General features: G+C 38.0%; 2 protein-coding genes across 29 annotated transcripts in view; one reads left to right on the top strand and one right to left on the bottom strand.

Moving 5' to 3' along the window:
- DCTN4 (dynactin subunit 4) overlaps positions 1-15,271 on the bottom strand; it is a 29,261-nt gene extending 13,990 nt beyond the window's left edge. The window contains exons 1-9 of one of the 3 annotated variants that reach the window (XM_025434507.3): positions 15,080-15,271; positions 12,263-12,333; positions 9,761-9,939; positions 4,288-4,331; positions 3,184-3,291; positions 2,043-2,063; positions 1,570-1,643; positions 1,234-1,346; positions 828-937 (exon numbers count right to left, since the gene is read on the bottom strand). In XM_025434507.3, coding sequence (XP_025290292.1) covers positions 828-937; positions 1,234-1,346; positions 1,570-1,643; positions 2,043-2,063; positions 3,184-3,291; positions 4,288-4,331; positions 9,761-9,939; positions 12,263-12,333; positions 15,080-15,214 — 855 coding nt within the window. In that variant the 5' untranslated portion in view covers positions 15,215-15,271. Of the gene's footprint in view, positions 1-827; positions 938-1,233; positions 1,347-1,569; positions 1,644-2,042; positions 2,064-3,183; positions 3,292-4,287; positions 4,332-9,760; positions 9,940-12,262; positions 12,334-14,524; positions 14,698-15,079 lie in introns of those variants that run through there. The other 2 variants (XM_049109245.1, XM_025434508.3) reach the window with 2 other exon arrangements.
- A 20-nt stretch (positions 15,272-15,291) lies between these two features.
- SMIM3 (small integral membrane protein 3) overlaps positions 15,292-19,525 on the top strand; it is a 45,958-nt gene continuing 41,724 nt past the window's right edge. For 21 of the 26 annotated variants that reach the window (XR_004815463.2, XR_004815462.2, XR_007410313.1 and 18 more), the window contains exons 1-2: positions 15,292-17,030; positions 18,805-18,929. The gene's annotated coding sequence lies outside the window, so the exon portion shown is untranslated. The remainder of the gene's footprint in view (positions 17,031-18,804; positions 18,930-19,525) is intronic. The other 5 variants (XR_007410306.1, XR_004815443.2, XM_025434529.2 and 2 more) reach the window with 5 other exon arrangements.

The following is a 19,525-nucleotide window of genomic DNA, read 5'->3' as shown; positions in this document are numbered from 1 at the left end:
TATCCCTAAAAACATGAAAAGTTCTCTTAATAGCATAAAAAATCCAGGTAGTGTTTAAATTTCCCCAAAGGTTTCATAAATGTTTTTTCCTATCCCCCCCGCTTCCTTCATTTTCTTCTTAGGTTGTGTTTGAATTGGGATTTAAATGAAGTCTACACGCTGTGTTTGGTTGATATGCCTCTTAAGTCTCTTCTAATCTAGAGTTGTATTGTCAGTAGCCACTAGTCACACGTGATTATTTAATTAACAAAGATGAAAGATCTAGCACCTCAAACACAATGTCACATTCAAGTGCTCAACAGCGACATGTGGCTAGTGTCTACCATGTTGGACTGTACATATACAGAACATTTCCATCATCAGAGAAATTTCTGCTGAATAGCACGGATTTAAAAGTTTTCTTTTTTTTTTTTTTACAATTTATTTATCAAAGAAACTGTTTCATAAATCTATAGAGGCTGGATTTGCTGATGGTTCCTCTTTCTTCCTCTCTTTTAAATTATTTTATTACTCCTTTTTGTTTCCTCTTTACCAGCCTATAAGTTATATATTCTTTCACTACTCTTTTAGGAGTTAGTGCTATGAATTTATTAACCTTCAGGTACCTCAGTGTCCACATCTGTAGAACAATAACAATAATATCCACACCTCATAGTTGTAAGGATTTTTACCTTGAAAGCAAATTAAATTGGTACCTGGACACCTAGTACATTCTCTAAGTATTTTTTATATTTACTACATTCCAGAAGCTTTGATTGGCCAGGTACAAATGTTTATTTTTGCTTTTCTCTTGTACAAATGGCAATTCTAAAGAATGTAATAATTACCCGACAGCGCAGGGATCGTTTGATCAGAAGATGTTTGTGACGAGGATAGAGCTGTGAAGCACAGACTGGCTGGAAGTCAGGCTGCAAGAGGCGCTGCTGAAGGGTAGTCACTAGCATGAAAAGCAGAAACCAGACTTAGTTTACAATGACTCACTCAAAGTCAGACTTACATGAGATAATCACATGAACCAATACTTCCTTGGTGAATAATTCTTCAAAAAACTCCAATAGAGAAATTTGACATTTTAAAGTTCTTCAAGTGATTATATCTATTTCATTTGTTACTTGATTTATTTTACCACTAACAACTATGATACCATTAAAAATCTCAAACTTGGGGCATATTAGCAACAAAAGCAGAATTAGATGTAAAGTAGAAACAAAGCAAAATAATGTAAAATATTACCCTCTGTTAAATTTACTGGTCTTGTATAGTAATCTTCGGGTAGAGGCTCCACTTCGTCTACAGCCTGAGCTGGCTCAATCTTTATCTCTTTTTGGTCCTCTCCTTCTTTAAGGCTAAAAGATAAAAAGCATTCATTTCTCAAAGGTCCACCTGATATCCTCAAAGCCTATGATATCAATAACTGAAGTATTCTTCTATTGTAGAATTCTTTGTTCAGGTCTTTTCTAAGCATAACAATCTTCTTTTGTCATGTGGCAATTGTTTTATGCCACATTCCTTCAATATTCAGTTCAATACCTGCTTTTCTCCTTAAAGCCATTTAATGTCCAAACTTACGACAGTCCAGCAAGGGTACTGATGGTTGCACCAGCTCGTGGTCGCTGAAGTCTGGTTCCAAGACCATATTTGTCCTAAACAGAGTTAAGAAATTCCAATTACAAATCCCATATTTATATATCCTATTTACCAAAAGAAAGATTTTTTTTGGGGGGGAGGGGGTGGGACAGCATGAGAAGCTCAGGGAAATAAGCAGGAAAAGAAAAAAAAAAAGCTACTTTGAAAGCTCCTTTTAAAGGAAGTAGCCCCAGATCATCTTATTCTTAAAAGTAAAAGCACCAAACATGGAGACTAAAGCTACATTAGTAGAGTAAAACTGAACTAAATGTGATTTTTAGAAAACTGTTAATCTAAAAATATCTAAGCTATGGCTTAGAACAGAACTATGTGGAGTGTGGAGTGATGTTCTTGGAACATCAGTGATCATCTGCTAACTTCTTCAGGGTTAGCAAGAATCATAAAAGAGAACTTACCACTACATGAATAGTGTGTTGCTGTAGGCCCCCAAATAGCAGCAGGTTGCAACAGAGACAAAAAAATGCAGCATAAGACAGAAGCAAACTCATACAGCAGGCAGGTTAAAAGGGAAGCTGGAAGAATAATGCCTTTAATTCAAATTCCTCTCCTAAATATACTAGTGCATATGCCGATCATACCACTGGGCTAGTCCTAAAATTTCATTAAATTCACTAAAGCCTCTGCCAAATCTAGATGTTTTGCACGTTTTAATGTTTTATTAAGTTCTAAACTAAGTATTTTTATATGGACCTCACCAATCCTTAGGGTTTCAATGGTTTAGCTAATTCTCATACGAAGCAGTATGAAGCAGTACAAGTTACATTTCCTCAACTGTCAATCTACCCCACAGGATTATTGTGGGGATTAAATATGTGAAAAGTGCTTATTAGCACAGTGCCTGACACATTACTGTCCTTCAATAAATGTTATTGTCAACCTCCTGGGCCCCAAGCAAGCATATAGAAAAGAGATTATTCTATGAGAGCAAATAAAACCCGAGGGACAATAACAAAAGCTTCAAATGCTAATCTTTGCTTCTGGATTGGTAGTATACAAAATAGCAGAGAATGTCTTCTGTGAAGAATTTCTATCAATTACACTGGCATATAATACTATTTATTTAACCACACAAAATGCACTGTTGTAAAAGTCAGTGTTCTTCACACTGGGGAAATATAGGAGGGTGCCAGAAATAATGTGAGCTGGGAACCCATTACTACAGGATGTCAAAGGTGGCCTACCTGGGTAATATAAATAAAATCTAAAACTTGCCCACCTTCTTCCGACTTTCTGTTTTAAGAGTTCTGTGGTGTCTACAAAATTAAACATTAGCCCTGGGGAATAATCAGAAGAGAGAGGGCAGTGATTCAAAAAGGAACACAAAGGTCCTTAAAACTCAAAAAACTCAAATAGAGTGAATGATACAGCAAAAACCTAACTGCTGGACTTAAATACCTATGATTGGAGAAACCTGTCTTTGCTACCCATCATTCAGGAATCTAAGGTCAGCAGCCACTTTCTGAAATAGTCATTGTTCTCAAGGCACACAGGTCTTGATCAATGAACTGCACATTCCTTTTTGTACCAAGTCCTCACCGAAAAAGCCAAAGGCATATAGTTTCTACGCCGTGCCAGTTTCTTGCGATCTCGCTCAACCTTCTCTTTCTGAGCAAGCTGCTGGTAATATTCAATCAGTTTGTTCATCTGCAAGAAATCAAAGATGTAGTATTTATTTTCATGAAAAAGCTAACAAGAAATATGCAAAATTAATCAATGAAACTACTTGGACACATAATGAACAGAGAAGTCAAATTACTATGGTGGGCAAATTTGCCCTTTTCTTCAAAGAGAACTTTTATTAGATTTCTCTAGGTTATTTGCAGAATTAAAGTGGAAACTTTAAGCTTAAAATGGGAAGAAATGGGCAATGAAAAGGCTTGGAAATTTCATGCCCTCTTTTTACTACTCTTTTACTCCATTACATATTTCCCCTTACAGCTGATCCCTTTTTTTCTAGAATGGCCATAGGCTCATCTATTTCTAAGAATGTGACATCTCATACTCTGCCTTCTCCCCCACTCATACATTTTCATTTTTTAGAATATATTTTAATCCTCAAAGCAATAAATATTGATTGTGAAAAGTTCAAACAATATTAAACATGAAGAATAAAAAGCAACACTTCTCTTTTATCTCTTGTGTCCAAGTTTACCCTTCCCCTTACTAAAGGTATCTGCAATCATCAGCTTACAGATCTTTCTTACACACTTACAGACACAGGTATGTTACATTTTACACACATTAAAACAGAAATCCTGTATAGAGATATATAGCTTTTATATGTCTGAAAATAGGTATTTTTTCATACAGGAGAAAAAACATTATTTTATAACTTACATTCCATGTAGTACTTTTTCCTTTTTCTGAATCATAACCTGACTGCAGAACTGCAGCTACAGCTAGGTTTCTCTACTAATTTAAGCCAGACTAGAACACACAGCCACTGTGATTTAATGTTTTTTTTTGTTTTGTTTTTTTGATTTAATGTTTTATGAGAAGCACTGTCTATGTGTAACAGACACCAAAATACACATCACAGATTTCTAAGTATATGTTCTATCCACTGATAAAATGGAAGATCTTCAGTCTTTTTCTCCCTCTTTTCTTAGTTCATCCTCTCTCCGACGATACTTTACTTACCCGCTGCGTGTGAGGATTTTCAGGTTCCTGCCAACCACCACTAGCTGCAAAACAAAGGAACATTAAACAAATTTCCATAATTTGATATTTTTATTTTCATAGAAACAGGTAGTTCTGGGCAGCCCTGGAGGCTCAGCAGTTTAGCGCCATCTTCAGTTCAGCGCCTGATCCCAGAGACCCAGGATCAAGTCCCATGTCAGGCTCTCTGCATGGAGCCTGCTTCTCCCTCTGCCTGTGTCTCTGCCTCTCTCTCTCTCTCTGTCTCTCATGAATAAATAAATTTAAAAAAATTAAAAACAAGAACAAAAAAGCAGGTAGTTCTGAGTTATATAGACGAGAACATTTAGAATGAATTTTTCATTAAAAATAATAATGGTTATAAAGATAACCACAACCACCACAACTAATACATGCATAGCTTCTGTGCCAGACATCAAAATGTATTACATTTCATTTTCTACAATAATCCTCTAATATGGGGATTCTTATTATTAGTCTCATTTTACAAATGAGAAAATTGAGGCTCAGAGAGGTTAAATAACTTGCCCAAAGTCACACAGATAGTAAGTGTAAAGCTAGGACTCAAACTCAAGCAGTTAGACTCTTAAGACACTGCTCTTATTTATAATACCATGCATTTTCTACATTCTATGACCTTGATTCAGAGAAAAATTTATTAGGTAAGTAACAAACTACAGAAATCATAATGGAAAAGATTATTCTGGAAAGCTAAAAGTAAAACCAAAATGAATACAGCTGACTCTTAACACGGTTTGAACTGTGTGGGTCCACTAAATGCGTATTTTCAATAAATACAATACAGTACTGCAAGTATATTTTTTATTGCTTCTCTGGCCTACTTTACTATAAAACTACATCTATCTATATACACAATACATATAACATAAAAAATATGTGTTAGTCAACTGTTTATGTCATCAGTAAGGCTTCCAGTCAACAGTAAGCTATTAGTAGTTAAGTTTTTGGGGAGTCAAAAGTCACGCACAGATTCTTCACTGCACAGTGGGTCAACACCTCTTTCCTCTGCACTGTTCAAGGGTCAACTGTATATATCTCAATTAGGCTCGCCAAAAAGAGGGGAAAAGTAAATTATAGTGAGATACCATTTTACAACCATCAGTTTGGAAAAATTTGAAAGTTCGATAATACTAGAGCTGCCAAGGATCTGGAGCAATGGGTAGTCTACTCTTATTACCAGTGGGAGCAAAAACTGATAAGTTGTTTTGGAGAGCTAAAGATACAAACAACTTAAAAGAAGCAATTTTACTTTCAGTTATGCAGAGAAACCTTTATTCTTGGATGATTCTGAGAGCACTGTTAACAAAGGTAAAAAAATGAAAGCCTAAATAAATGTCCATCAAGAAGGGACTAAGTAAACTCTGGTAAGTCATGTATAAATCAATTATGTATCAGGAACATAATGCCAACACAGAAAAGTTGTAGCAGGATACATACAGTATGTTTCCACTTGAAAAACACTTGTTAGTGGCTGCATACATACATACATATGTGGAGAAGTATAAAGACATGCATGGATACTGATAAACACTGAATTCAGGAGTAGGATGATTACTTTCTCTCTAGGAGGCTAAGGAAGGGGAATATAGTGGAGATGGGCTACACAAGGGGCTTAAACTGTTTTGGTTATGTTTAATTTCTGAAGTTCACTGATAAAATACATGAATGTGTATTATCTGTATAAGTAAAAATAACCTTTTTTCAAAATAACAAGGACGCTTGTTGACGAGGATACCTCACCTTGCAAGAAACGGCAAAAATATCCTTTACCACAATATTCATATTTTAAAGACTGCCTTACTTAAGGCAATCATGAAAAATAATTATGTGAAACAAATGTTTTAGTTGTAGTAATATTTTGCAAAATCTAGATGTTTTACCTAATTGCTTCTTTAGAACTGGTAATTTACTCTGAAGAGCAATTTGGGAGACATAACAATCTCATTTCTCTGCACATTACAGACATAATGGCTTACTTATAAATAAACAAATAGTTCTAAAGTGGTTTCAGAACTTCTCAGACACAAATGACATCATGAAAGAAAAAATGATCTGTACTCTTTAAGAGCTCCTAGTATTCAATTATCATTGTCAAAATACTCTACAGGAGATAGATTTCTGGAAGTAAACACAGATTTTAAGCTTTGAAATACAAATTCTCCAGTCTTAATGGCTCATAATCTAAAAAGCATAAAACATTCTCTTAAGAGTAACACTGAGAAATCTATTTGGATTTCTGGGCTTTGTTTCTTTAACTTGATAACAAGAGACAAAATACAAACAGAAAAAATACACTTCAAAAAAATACACTTCAATTCAATGAGGCATATATACCGCCATCCATCCATCCTGGATGGATGGATGGATGAATGAATGGACAGATTTGTTTGTTTGTTTGTTTATTTATTTCAGAGAGAGAGAGAGGCAAAGACACAGGCAGAGGGACAAGCAGGCTCCATGCCGGGAGCCCGACGCGGGACTCGATCCTGGGACTCCAGGATCGCACCCTGGGCCAAAGGCAGGTGTTAAACCACTGAGCCACCCAGGGATCCCCCTTTTTTTTTCATATTCAATTTAAATGCATAAGCAAATTCAAACAACTTACTTGCTACATTGACATTAAAACACAAATATTTACTGACAATCTAGAAAGGTGCTACAGAATCTTCCTAATACAAACCACATTTCAGGAAATATCAATCCAGCAACAAAGAGCTCAAGCATTCTAAACCAAACAACAGTATCAAGGATTAAATTTTTAGTAACAGAGTTGAATCTAAAGAAACCTGACCTATACTAACTTCCAAATTATGTAGAGTCCTTCATTTTAGTTATATCAAATGACATAATGAGTTCATTATGGGCGTCCTCATAGACTAGGAAGCTGAAATTTTAATGAAAATCCAAAAAAAAACTAAGTTGTTTCAGAAAATTGAATGACATTTTAGAAATAAAAAAGACAACGGGGAGTTAGCAATACTACTGTTTTATAAAAAAATAAATAGCAACTCAAGACTTTGAACTGACTGTACAGTTTCTCTTACGTTAACCACAAGTACAGGAAATGTAAAAATAAAGGAAGTTTCCTTTATTAAAGGTAAGTGCAATCTCTACTCTGAAACGCTCAAATGATGGAAAGGTAATTAGTGCCTTATGTGCACTTTAGGTCCAAACACAATTTTTCTGTTTCACTGATATTCTACATAAATACATGTATCTTTGAGCACGTGTTTAACGCCTCAGGGTATTTGGATATGAAATTGCTAAGCAGAAGGATAAAGCAAATTATTATTATTATTTTATTTATTCATTTTTTATTAGAGTTCAATTTGCCAACATATAGCAGATCACCCAGTTTTCATCTCATCAAGTGCCCCCCCCCCCCCGTGCCTGTCACCCAGTCACCCCATCCCCCTCGCCCACCTCTCTTTCCACCACCCCTTGTTCGTTTCCCAGAGTTAGAGGTCTCTCATTTCTGTCACCCTCACTGATATTTTCACTCCTTTCTCCTTTATTCCCTTTCATGATTTTTTATATTCCCCAAATGAATGAGACAAACATATGTTTGTCTTTCTCCGAATGACTTATTTCACTCAGCTAATACCCTCCAGTTCCATCCACGTCGAAGCAAATGGTGGGTATTTGTCGTTTCTAATGGCTGAGTAATATTCCATTGTATACATAGACCACATCTTCTTTATCTGCAAATTATTTTTAATAAATGGTGAAGGAGTTTAAGAGTATACTATCATGATGAACACGGAGTCATGTACAGAATTGTGTAATCACTATATTGTACACTTGAAATTAATGTAACACTGTATGTTAACTCTACTGGAATTAAAATAAATAAAATGCCATTTATTTTGTTAAAATAAGAACAAATATAGAAAGGGGCACTTTGGAGCACCTGGGTGGCTCAATCAGTTAAGAGTCCAAATCTTGATCTCACTCAATTCTTAAGCTCATGGTCGTGAGTTCAAGCCGGGTGTTGGGCTCCAAGGTGGGGGTGGAGCCTATTTTGGGGAAATAAAAAAAGGAGGGGGCGGTGCATGGGTGGTAGAGTTAGTTAAGTGTCTGACTCTTGGTTTTGGCTCAGGTTGTGATCTCACAGTCATGAGACTGAGCACCAAGTCTGGCTCTGCACCCAGCACAGAGTCTGCTTGAGATTCTTTCTCCCTCTCCCTTTACCCCTTCCACTCGTGCTCTCTCTCAAACAAATATATCTTAAAAAAAAAAAAAAAAAGAATAGAGGAGTGCCTGGCTGGCTCATTTGGAGGAGCATGACTCTCAATTTCGCGATTGTGAGTTCAAGCTCCATGTTGAATATAGAGATCACTCAAATAAATACACTTTAAAAATTAAAGTGTAAAAATAAAATTTAATTTTATTAATTTTATTAATAAATTTAAAAAATAAAAATTTTATAGAAGTTATCAAACTGCTCTCCCAGGTAGTAGCATATAAAATAACTATTTTCCCATATTTTTGCCAACACTTGATATTACCAGATTTAAAAAATTTGCCAAATCAAACAAGTTTTAATTTGCATTAATAGTGTAAGGCAATTTATGATACTCAAAGAAAGAGTTAAGAAATAAAAAGAAAGGGCTAAAAAATGTCAGGGGAGGGAAACACAAACTTGAGTCGTAAATTTATGAGAGGTTAAGGTCTTACTATGGAATTTGCAAGGTTTGGAAGAGTTTGGAGGCCAGATAAAGATCATTTTAACCCTATCATAGGGTCTTCCATGTACACATTTTGGTTATCGATCATTTTTATTTCCATTTTGAGAGCTGCTCTTCTTATCCTTTGCCTGGTCTTTCTCTGGGGCCTCTTTCTTGATTTACAAGGGTTCTTCATTTTCAGTTATTTATCTTTAGTCTGTTACATTGGATCCAAATATTTCTCTTAGTTTGTCATCTTTATCTTTTAGATTTGTTCATGGTGTCTTTCATCATCAGGACTGTCTATCTTTTAGAAAGAGCATCAGTATTTTGATTCTAAGGGGACACCTGGGTGGCTTAGGGATTGAGTCCCACATCAGGCTCCCTGGAGAGAGCCTGCTCCTCCCCTCTGCCTGTGTCTCTGCCTCTCTCTCTGTGTGTCGCTCATGAATAAATAAATAAAATCTTTAAAAAATCTGCAAAAAGTTTTTTTGATTCTAAGAAAGTGTTGGGATTTATCAATGCTATTTTATCAACTCTAAGAAAACTAAATAGTTTATCCAGTCTTAGATGAAACATCATAGTCCATAAATGTGAGAGTTTGGGAACACAGAAGAATTAGATCTGAATTTAGCTCCTGCCTTCCAATAAGTAACAGAAATAATAATCTGCTCCTGCCTTCCAACAAGTAACAGAAATAATAATCTGTGGGCAATTATAACACTGCCAATTTCACAAAATCTCATGTTGAAGTCTGCCTGACTCACCTACAGATTTGTCTGCCATGCCTACATCTCTAGATGTCCAGCGACAAAATCCACAGGCCAGGTAGTAGGCTTTCTTCATGGTGGTCTTGGCAGGGTCGTCTGGAAGCTGTGTGGAGATGCTTGTTGCCCGAGTGGAGAGAGTATGCATACAGCCAGGACAGTCAAAGCAGTTGGCACATCTATAACACAACATAACTGTTCAGTCATTTGACAAATATTGATCAAGCACCTGCCTTGTGCCACACGTTGTTCTAGGTATTAGGAATTCCAGAGGGAACTATAAGAGAGGAGTGTCTCTCAACTAAAAAGAAATTAAATAGTATTAAAATCTTGTTTTAAAAATTAAAAAATATATATGTATATCTATTTTTAGTAAAATACAATCATCACCAAAGTTCCTGAAGAATTAAAGCCTGACTCAACCCTACTCCAGAGAAAATCACTGTTAAACAGTCTGGATTTAAGTATTTCAGACTCTTTTTAGGCTTACACAGACCACGATTCCTGAGGAAGAGAGAGGTCACAGGACAGAGCAGCTATACAAGGAAAACTTGAGAGGCAATAACACAATAAGCTGTGAAATTGGGTTTGGAAAACAACTGCTTATTTGCTGTGTCAGAGAGCTGACACAGAAACCAAACAATGCTATCAAGCTGCAACAGTTCAGGAGCATTGCATTTTCAGGGCTTTCTGTTCTCTCCTTAGGCCCTACTCCTCCCCTTCAGGGGCCCCTGTGCCTTGTTGCTTACAACTTCCTCACTATCTGAAATTATCAAGATTTCACTTCCAGTCCTGGACTTGCTCTGAAGCTCTGTTCCACAACTCTATCTGTGATACTTTGCCATCTGGATAACATCCTCATATGAGGATAATAATGGTATCCACCCACTGTTCACTGATATTTTGAGGATTAAATGATAAAATTAGTGTGTGAACAACATAAAAAAAAAAGTGTCTGGCTTATCAGGAGGTAATTATCAGGTTCAAGAAAGATAAGTCATAGTGGTTCACATCCACAGAGGCTTAAGGGTATGATGGTAGAAAGGACTTCCATGCTAAGCTAAAAATCCAGTGGGTATGAGCACACCTACTACCCAAATCTTGTTTTTTATTAATACCATTTTTCAATAAAAGGAACCAGGGCTACTTGGAGAAATTGCAAGACTGAAGCAGAGTCCTGGGATGAGACTGGAGTATCTTGTAGGACAGAAAAGTAAGGAAATGCTCCAAGAATGAATAACCCCGGCCCCCCCCCATGCAATGATGGCAGTATGTCAAAGGTATACAGGAGTCTACTAAAAGAGCTCCCAATGGCCAAAGCTGGAACAATCTAAGCAAAAAAATAAAGTGGCACTGGATTATATCCTAATGCATAAAATCAATATTCATGCTTTAAATAAATAATTAAACAGGAGAGAAGAGAGAAAAACCTGCCATTCAAAAGAATTCCAAATAACTTATGCAGAGAACCCTCATGGAGGGGGTGCCTAACTCCCAACTATTTAAGTGTCAGCTGTAAGTGTGATTTTTCCCTCCAAAGAGTACAGTATAAAAAAGGAGAAAAAAGAATGACCCTATATCAGAGAAACCTGACAAACAAGAGTTCAAGCCAGGTCATCAAAATTAACATAAACAGCGATAAGTTCTATTAATAGTATGTACCCTCGGTGGATGCAATGAAAGATGTACTTTACCTCTGTTGTCTTCCTCCCCAAAACATATTTCCCCAGCTGATGAGAAAAACATCAGATAAATTCCAATCAAGGGACATTCTACAAAATATCTTACCAGTACTCCTCAGAACTTTTAAGGTCCTCAAAACAAAGGAAAGCTTAAGAAAATGAAACAGCAAGAGAAGCCTAAGGAGACATGACTATTAAATATAAAGTGTGTATCCTAAATAGAATCCTGGAACAGAAAAAGGAAAACAGGGAAAAACTGAGGAAATCTGAATAAAACGAAGTGTTTATTTAATAATAAAGTATCAATGTTGTTCATTAATTGAGGCAAATATACTATACTAATGTAAGACGTTACTAGGAGAGACTGTGTATGAAGTGCACAGAACTCTTTGTACCATCTTCACCTTAATTCTTAAGTTTAAAGCTGTTCTAAAATAGAAAACTAATTTAAAAAATCAAAGGACACTTCATCTTTGGCAAAGGTGATGCTAAAAAGTGAAAACCAGCTAGTTAGAAAAGAGAGTTAATTCCATGTATTTTCTTACTAGCTATTAAAAAAAAACAGTTGAGAAAACAGAAAAAAATGGATCACAGTCTTACCTATTCTTTTTTATTTATTTTTTATTTTTTAAAGGTGCTTTTTTAAGAATCTTTTTTATTTATTTATTCAGAGAGAGAGAGAGAGAGAGAGAGAAAAGCAGAGGAAGAAGCAGGCTCCATGCAGGAAGCCCGATGTGGGACTCGATCCCAGGTCTCCAGGATCACACCCAGGCTGCTGCAGGCGGCGCTAAACCGCTGCGCCACCGGGGCTGCCCCTTACCTATTCTTTTTTAGTTTGGCTTCAGCTGATGGCATATTTTCTAAGCAGCTGGGACAATAATGGGAGTCCACCTAGAAAGAAACAAGAAACTAAAAATCAGAGGAAAAGGCACTCAGTCTAGCTTGTATATACATTTATGCCAAATAGTGAATTCTAAAATATACTGCAGCAGAAAGTGAGAAACCAATGATATGCCAAAGAACCTAGACTGTTTACAGCTTATTCTTCAACCATGTTTTTTCTTATCCTCTAGATTTTCTAAAACCATTCCATTTTTCCTTTCTGATCTTTCCTGTTCCCTTTCATCAGGGTTTTATGTAATACATGTGTTAAAAGGTGTCTATGGAAAAGAAGAACTCTATGATAATTTAGCGTAACAGAGTAATAAAAAATATAATAACCTACTTTGTGAAGCTGTGATCAAATATCCTTCCATCCTTTTTAGTGTTTAGCTTTAATGGACTGTAAGAACTTGACCACACTTAAATTGTTAAGAGAGACTTAAAAAAGTTATCTTTTTTTTTTTTTAATTTTTATTTATTTATGATAGTCACAGAGAGAGAGAAGCGCAGAGACACAGGCAGAGGGAGAAGCAGGCTCCATGCACCGGGAGCCCGACGTGGGATTCGATCCCGGGTCTCCAGGATCGCGCCCTGGGCCAAAGGCAGGCGCCAAACCGCTGCGCCACCCAGGGATCCCTTAAAAAAGTTATCTTATTACTAAAGTATTACAGGTTCACAAAAGCATAAATTAACATTTACAAAACCAGCTTTAGACAACTGATTAGAGATTTTTAAATGGCAAATTAAACTACTAAACTAGCAAGATAGCCTTATTGTGTTTAACTGAAAAACAGCAGAAAATTAAATTTACTGTATTTTTTAAGATCTGAATAATTATTTTCTTTAATGTAGGTAGATCCTATTGGACAATTCTAGAACTCTAATCACCTACAGATGTAAAGACAGATTTGAATATAAATACTATGATAAAAACAGGCTTCTTTTTTCATCATCTGCTCTACATAAGACCACCTTTGAAAGAATAGTTTCTGCTCAAATTATCTCCAGGAACATAAAATACAGTTTTGGCTAATATGTGCACTCACTCATCATAAAAGGCAAACAATAATTTGTTCCTTCTTGTGGCTCCTTTCAAATTACGGGTGTCCCTTCAAGTGCAGCTCTAATCCCAGGTTCTTGGTTAGAACTTTCTGGACTCCTCCAGCCCTCACTAGTCTCATCCTTCCGGAAACTCTAAATGGCCTCCACTTCATAGGTGGAGGTACCCATGAGTCTGTGAAAGACGCAGTAAGACAGAATGTCCTAGCTCAAGATATCCTTGGAAATCATGGAGGCTGAGCTCTCCCATGACCACCAAGTGGGAATCTAATCCAATAAACTCTGGAGGTGGAGGTGGAGGTGGAGCCTGAACAGGAAAAGCATGTAAAAGACAAAGGACCTGCTAAAGAGATACGGAGAAAGCACAAGTGAAAAAAATACAAGAGATGTCATGTACATGATATGGCATTGATTTTTCTCTTGTATTATTTAACTGCTTTCTGTGACTATTCTTATTTTTTGTGACTATTCTTAATATGATGAAAAATATACCAAATAAAACTATTAATGATAATGTGTAAAATGGCAGATAGCATAGGGCACGTATTCATACGCATTTTTAACAGACTGGGGATCTTCAGTGAAGTTCTCTGAATCATGTTTCAAATCCTGATTTGAAAGGCTGAGGAGTTTCAAATCCTGGTCCTCCCTGTCACCTCCAAATTTTTGGCTGTGATCTAGGTCAAACATTGCATCTGTTACCTTAACTATAAAGTTGTGTGTGTGTGTGTGTGTGTGTGTGTGTGTGTGTGTGTGTTTAAGGTATCCATTCTGTTGGGCTCTGGGATGATTAAAGGAGTTTACATAAACCCATGGCATATACAAAGTACTGAATAAGCAGTAACTGTTCCCAGCAGCTTTTTCTTAACTAGACTGTGAGTCACTCAACAACAGGATTTATGTCTTCACTCGTCGTTTAATCCCCAAAGCTTACTGAATGAACAAGTTGTACCAAGTGCTGCAGAAGTTTGAGGATTTCGTTATTTGGTACACACACACACACACACATATATATAATTAAAAAAAAAATAGGGTGGAGTGCTTTACGAGTCCTGAGCAATCCCACTTCCAACGCCCAGTTGTGCCTGAGGACAGCACCATACCCTCTGGAGAAACGCCATGAGCTTCTTACACGACACACCTTATTCTAAGCACTTTTCGCTCAACTCGCCGCAGCCCAACCTCTTCCCTGCTGCAGGCCTTGGCCTGAGCCGGAAAACAGAGCCCGGAAGGCCCTTTCTGGCCAAAGTAAGGGCAGAACTTCCAGGATGGAAGAAGCGTGAATGAGACTGCCTGCGGGCTCCACCCTACAGACAGTCGTGGAAAGACGGTACGTCGCCCCTCAGGTGGGCCCCAGTCAACACCCCCACAGCTTCCTCCCCAACCCACCCAATTACCAGACCCCCCACCCCCACCCCCACCCCCCAGGAGACAGCCAGGGCCCCAAAGTCAGGTTTGTCCAATCAGAGGGCGCCCTAGAACCAAAAGATCCGCTCAGCCCCACCCAAGGCCTCTCCTTCTTTCCAAATGACAAATTAGAAGGCAAGTTAAATCGCAAGCAAATCTGAGTGACGGAAGACACAGCCAATCGGCAAGCTAGGAAAATGACTACCCGCCAGTCGCGGTGACTAGGACGAACCCTGCCCCCCTCCCCCCAACACAGACACACTCGGCACGGGACGACCGACCGCATTACCTCGTGAGACACACATTCCAGCGACCGCAGTTCGCTACAATAGCGGCAGAAGTACAGCTGCGACAGCGGGGCCCGGACCTTCTTCTCTCCCTGGACGAGGTAGAGCACCCTCTCTGATTGCAGCAAGGACGCCATCTTGGAGGGGGAGGAGCCGACGACGCGCTCGCCGCGTCACGTGACCCGAGAGCCTGCGTTTCTCTCGCCGCCTTTCCTACGTCTTTCGTCCGACGCTTTGCGTCAAGCTTCCGACCGCGGGGGCGCGGGGCGCGGGGCGGAAGCCGGTGCGCGTGCGCGGCCGGGCATCCGCGGTTTCTCCCCAGCGCTGCGGTGAACTTTTGCTCCCTGGACGGGAAGTCCGACCTTTCTGTGGTTAAGCACGCAGTCAACTGATCGAACACAGACAGGCCGGTGCTCTCCTTTTTCCTTATTTCTCCCCCAAAAGAAAGGCTGCTCTTTTGTTCTATTTACAGCTGCCCCTCCTGCCCTCGCCTTCCAGGCCAACCTTCGGAAGGCGGAGGGAGGGTCTCGGGGACAGAGTCCTCTGGGACTGGAAAGTTAGGAGTCGCGCCAGCAATTTCTCTGGACTGCCTTGTCACTGACCTGTAGGAGGTCTGCACAGGCGTTATCTCGTTTCAGATTTCTTAGACTGTGAGTTCCTGCACATCGAAGCCGTGTCTCATTCATTTCCCGGTTTCGAGTACTTAAAATTAGACTAAGTCTATATTATGAGCGTTGGGTAAGTTATTGATTAACGGAGGAATTAAGTCCATGAGTGAACGATGTTGCTAGGTGTCATTTACCTTTTTTTTTTTTTCCTAAAGATTTACTTATTCACGAGAGACACAGAGACAGAGAGAGAGGCAGAGGGAGAAGCAGGCTCCACGCAGGGAGCCCGACGTGGGACTCGATCCCGGGTCTCCAGGATCACGGCCTGGGCGGAAGGCGGCGCTAAACCGCTGAGCCACCAGGGCTGCCCCCTTTTATTCGAATGCATACACTTTGGGACGCCTGGGTGGCTCAGCGGTTGAGCATCTTCCTTTGGCTCAGAGCGTGATCCCGCATCTGGCTCCCCGCTCAGTGGGGAGCCTGCTTGTCCCTCAGCCTCTCCCTCTGTGTCTCTCTCTCTGAATCTCTCATGAATAAATAAAATCTTTTTTAAAAAGCTTAAATATGTAAAATGACCACTTAGGACCCGCCTCTCTCGTGAATAAATAAATAAATAAATAAATAATCTTTAGAAAAGGCTTAAATGTGTAAAATGACCCCTCAGGACCCGCCTAGCAGGGGCGGGAGCCTAGCAGGTGCCTGCCACCAGTTCTGTGCTCTTCTCATCCTACTAATGTATTATTTACCTGCCTGATATTGGAGTTGGTGACTGAGAAGAAAATGGAACTGAATGTTAATATTAGCTAACATCTATTGAATACTCATCGAGGGCAATAAGCTGTGACAAAACCTTATGTACACTGTCTCATTTAATTTCAACAAAAAACCCCGAAAGGTAAGTACTGTCATTTCTGTTTTGCAGCCCTGGGAAACTGAGGCTCAGAGAGTTTCAATGACTCATCTAAGATTTCATAAACAGCGGCAGAACACTGTTCTGACTCCAGAGCTTGCTTGCATTATTCCTATGCACGCTGCCTCTAGCATGTTTCCCCCCAGCTTTATTGAGATACAATTGACAACTTAAAATTATATGTATTTAAGGTGTACACCCAGATAATTTGATATACATTGTGAAGTAATGAACTCAAGCTAATTAACATATCCATCACCTCACATGACTCTTTCTTTTTAAGATCTTATTTATCCATGAGAGACTCACAGAGGCAGAGACCTAATGAGAGGAAGAAGCAGGATCCCTGCAGGAAGCCTGATGTAGGACTGGATCCCAGGACCCCAGGATCATGCCCTGTGCTAAAGGCAGAAGCTCAACCACCGAGCCACCCAGGTGCCCCTATTTCTTTCCTTCTTTCTGATGAGAACACTTAAGATCTACCCTCTTAGTAAATTTCAAGAATATACAATATTGTTAACTGTGATCACATTGTTAAATGTTAAATCCCCAGAAGTTATTCATTTTGCATAACTGAAATTTTGTACCCCTTGATGAACCAGTCTTCATTTCCTCTTCCCGCAGCCCTTGGCAACAACCACTCTCTCCACTTCTATGAGTTTGTCTGCTTTAAAATCCATATATAAATGAAATAATGCAATATTTTATCTTTCTGGGTCTGACTTATTTCACTTAACATAATGTCCTCCAGGTTCATCCATGTTGCTACAAATGGCAGGAGATAATATATTTACGTTTATATTATATTTATATATCAGTTATTATGTATATTTATATATCACATTTTCTTTATTCATCTGTTGACATTTACATTGTTTCCATATCTTGGCTATTGTGAATAATGCTGAAATGATCATGGGAGTGCAGCTATCTCTAAGATTCTGATTTCGTTCTTTTGGCTATATACCTGGAAATGGGACTGCTGGATCATAAGAGTTCTATTTTTAATTTTTTGAGGAACGTCCATAATGCTTTCTGTAGTGGCTATACCAGTTTACATTCCCACAGAAGTGCACAATAGTTCTCTTTTCTCCATCCTCAACAACATTTGTTATCATTTGTCTGATAATGGCCATTCTAACAAGTGTGAGGTGTGAGGTCATTATGGTTTTGATTTGCATTTCTCTGATGATTAGTGATGTTGAGAACCTTTTCATATAGCTGATGGTCATTTGTATGTTTTCTTTAGAGACATACCTATTTAGGTCCTTTGCCCAGTTTTAAGTTGGGGTATTTATATTTATTTAGCCATATATTTTGGATATTAACCCCTTATCAAATATGATTTGTAAATATTTTCTTCCATTCTATAGGTTGTCTTTATATTCTGTTGATTGTTTTCTTTGCTATGCAGAAGGTTTTTTAGTTTGATGGAATCCCACTTGTCTATTTTTGTTCTTTGTTGCCTGTGCTTTTAGGGTCATATCCAAGCAATCATTGCCCAGACCAATGTCAAGAAGTTTTTTCCCTGCGTTTACTTCTGATAGTTTTGATTTCAGTTCTTCTGTTTAAGTCTACAATACATTTTGAGTTAACTTTCTATATGATATGAAATAAGGGTCCAATTCCATTCTGTTGTATGTGGATATCCAATTTTCCAACACCATTTACTTCAGAGACTATCTTTTCTTGTCAAAGATCAGTTGACTGTTGATGTATGGATTTATTTTGTGACTCTATTCTGTTCCATTGGTCTATATGTCTCTTTTTATTCCTGTTTTGATTACTATAGCTTGTAACATATTTTAAAATCAGGATGTATGATGCCTCTAGCTTTGTTCTTTTTGCTTAAGATTGACTTGGTTACTCAGAAGTCTTTTGTGGTTCCATATAAATTTTAGAGTTGTTTTTTCTATTTCTGTAAAGAATGCATTTGTGATTTTGATGGGGATGGCACTGAATCAGTAGATCATAGATCACTTTGGATAGTGTGGACATTTTAGCAATATTAATTCTTCTAATTCATGAACACTTTCCATTTATTATCTTCTTTAATTTCATTCATCAGTGCTTTATAACTTTTAGTGTACAAATCTTTCACCTCTCTGGTTAAGTTTATTCTTAAGTATTTTATTTAATGAATTTATTTTCTATCATAAATGAGATTGTCTTCCTAATTTCCTTCTTAATTTTCCTTTTATGTTTTCAGATAGCTTGTTGTTAGTGTATAGAAACACTACTGGCAAAGGAAACAAGAGCAAAAATGAACTATTGGGGCTTCATCAAGATAATAAGATTTTACACAGCAAAAGAAACAGTCAGCAAAACTAAAAGGTAACCTATACAATGGGAGAAGATATTTGCAAATGGCATATCAGATGAAGGGCTAGTATCCAAGATCTATAAAGAACTTATCAAACTCACCACCCAAAAGTCAGATAATCCAGTCAAGAAATGAGCAGAAGATAGGAACTTGTATAAAGAAGACATACAGACAGCCAACAGACATGAAAAAATGTTCAACATTACTTGGCATCAGGGAAATACAAGTCAAAGCCACAATAAGATACCACCTCACACCAGTTAGAATGGCTAAGATAAATGTCAGGAAATGACAAATGTTGGCAAGGATGCAGAGAAAGGAGAACCCTCTTACACTGTTGGTGGGAATGCAAGATGGTGCAGCCACTCTGGAAAACAGTATGGAGGTTCCTCAAAAAGTTAAAAATAGAGCTATCCTATGACCCAGGAATTTCACTACTAAGTATTTTGCCCAAGGATACAAATGTAGTGATCCAAAGGGGCCTCCACACCCCAATGTTAATAGCAGTAATCCACAATAACCAAGCTATGGAAAGAGCCAAGATGTCTATTGATGGATGAATGGATAAAGAAGATATGGTATATATATAAAATGGAATATTACTCAG

Source organism: Canis lupus, chromosome 4, assembly GCF_003254725.2.
Source record: "Canis lupus dingo isolate Sandy chromosome 4, ASM325472v2, whole genome shotgun sequence".
Classification (NCBI taxonomy): domain Eukaryota; kingdom Metazoa; phylum Chordata; class Mammalia; order Carnivora; family Canidae; genus Canis; species Canis lupus.
This window is presented reverse-complemented; position numbering and strand designations above follow the sequence as displayed.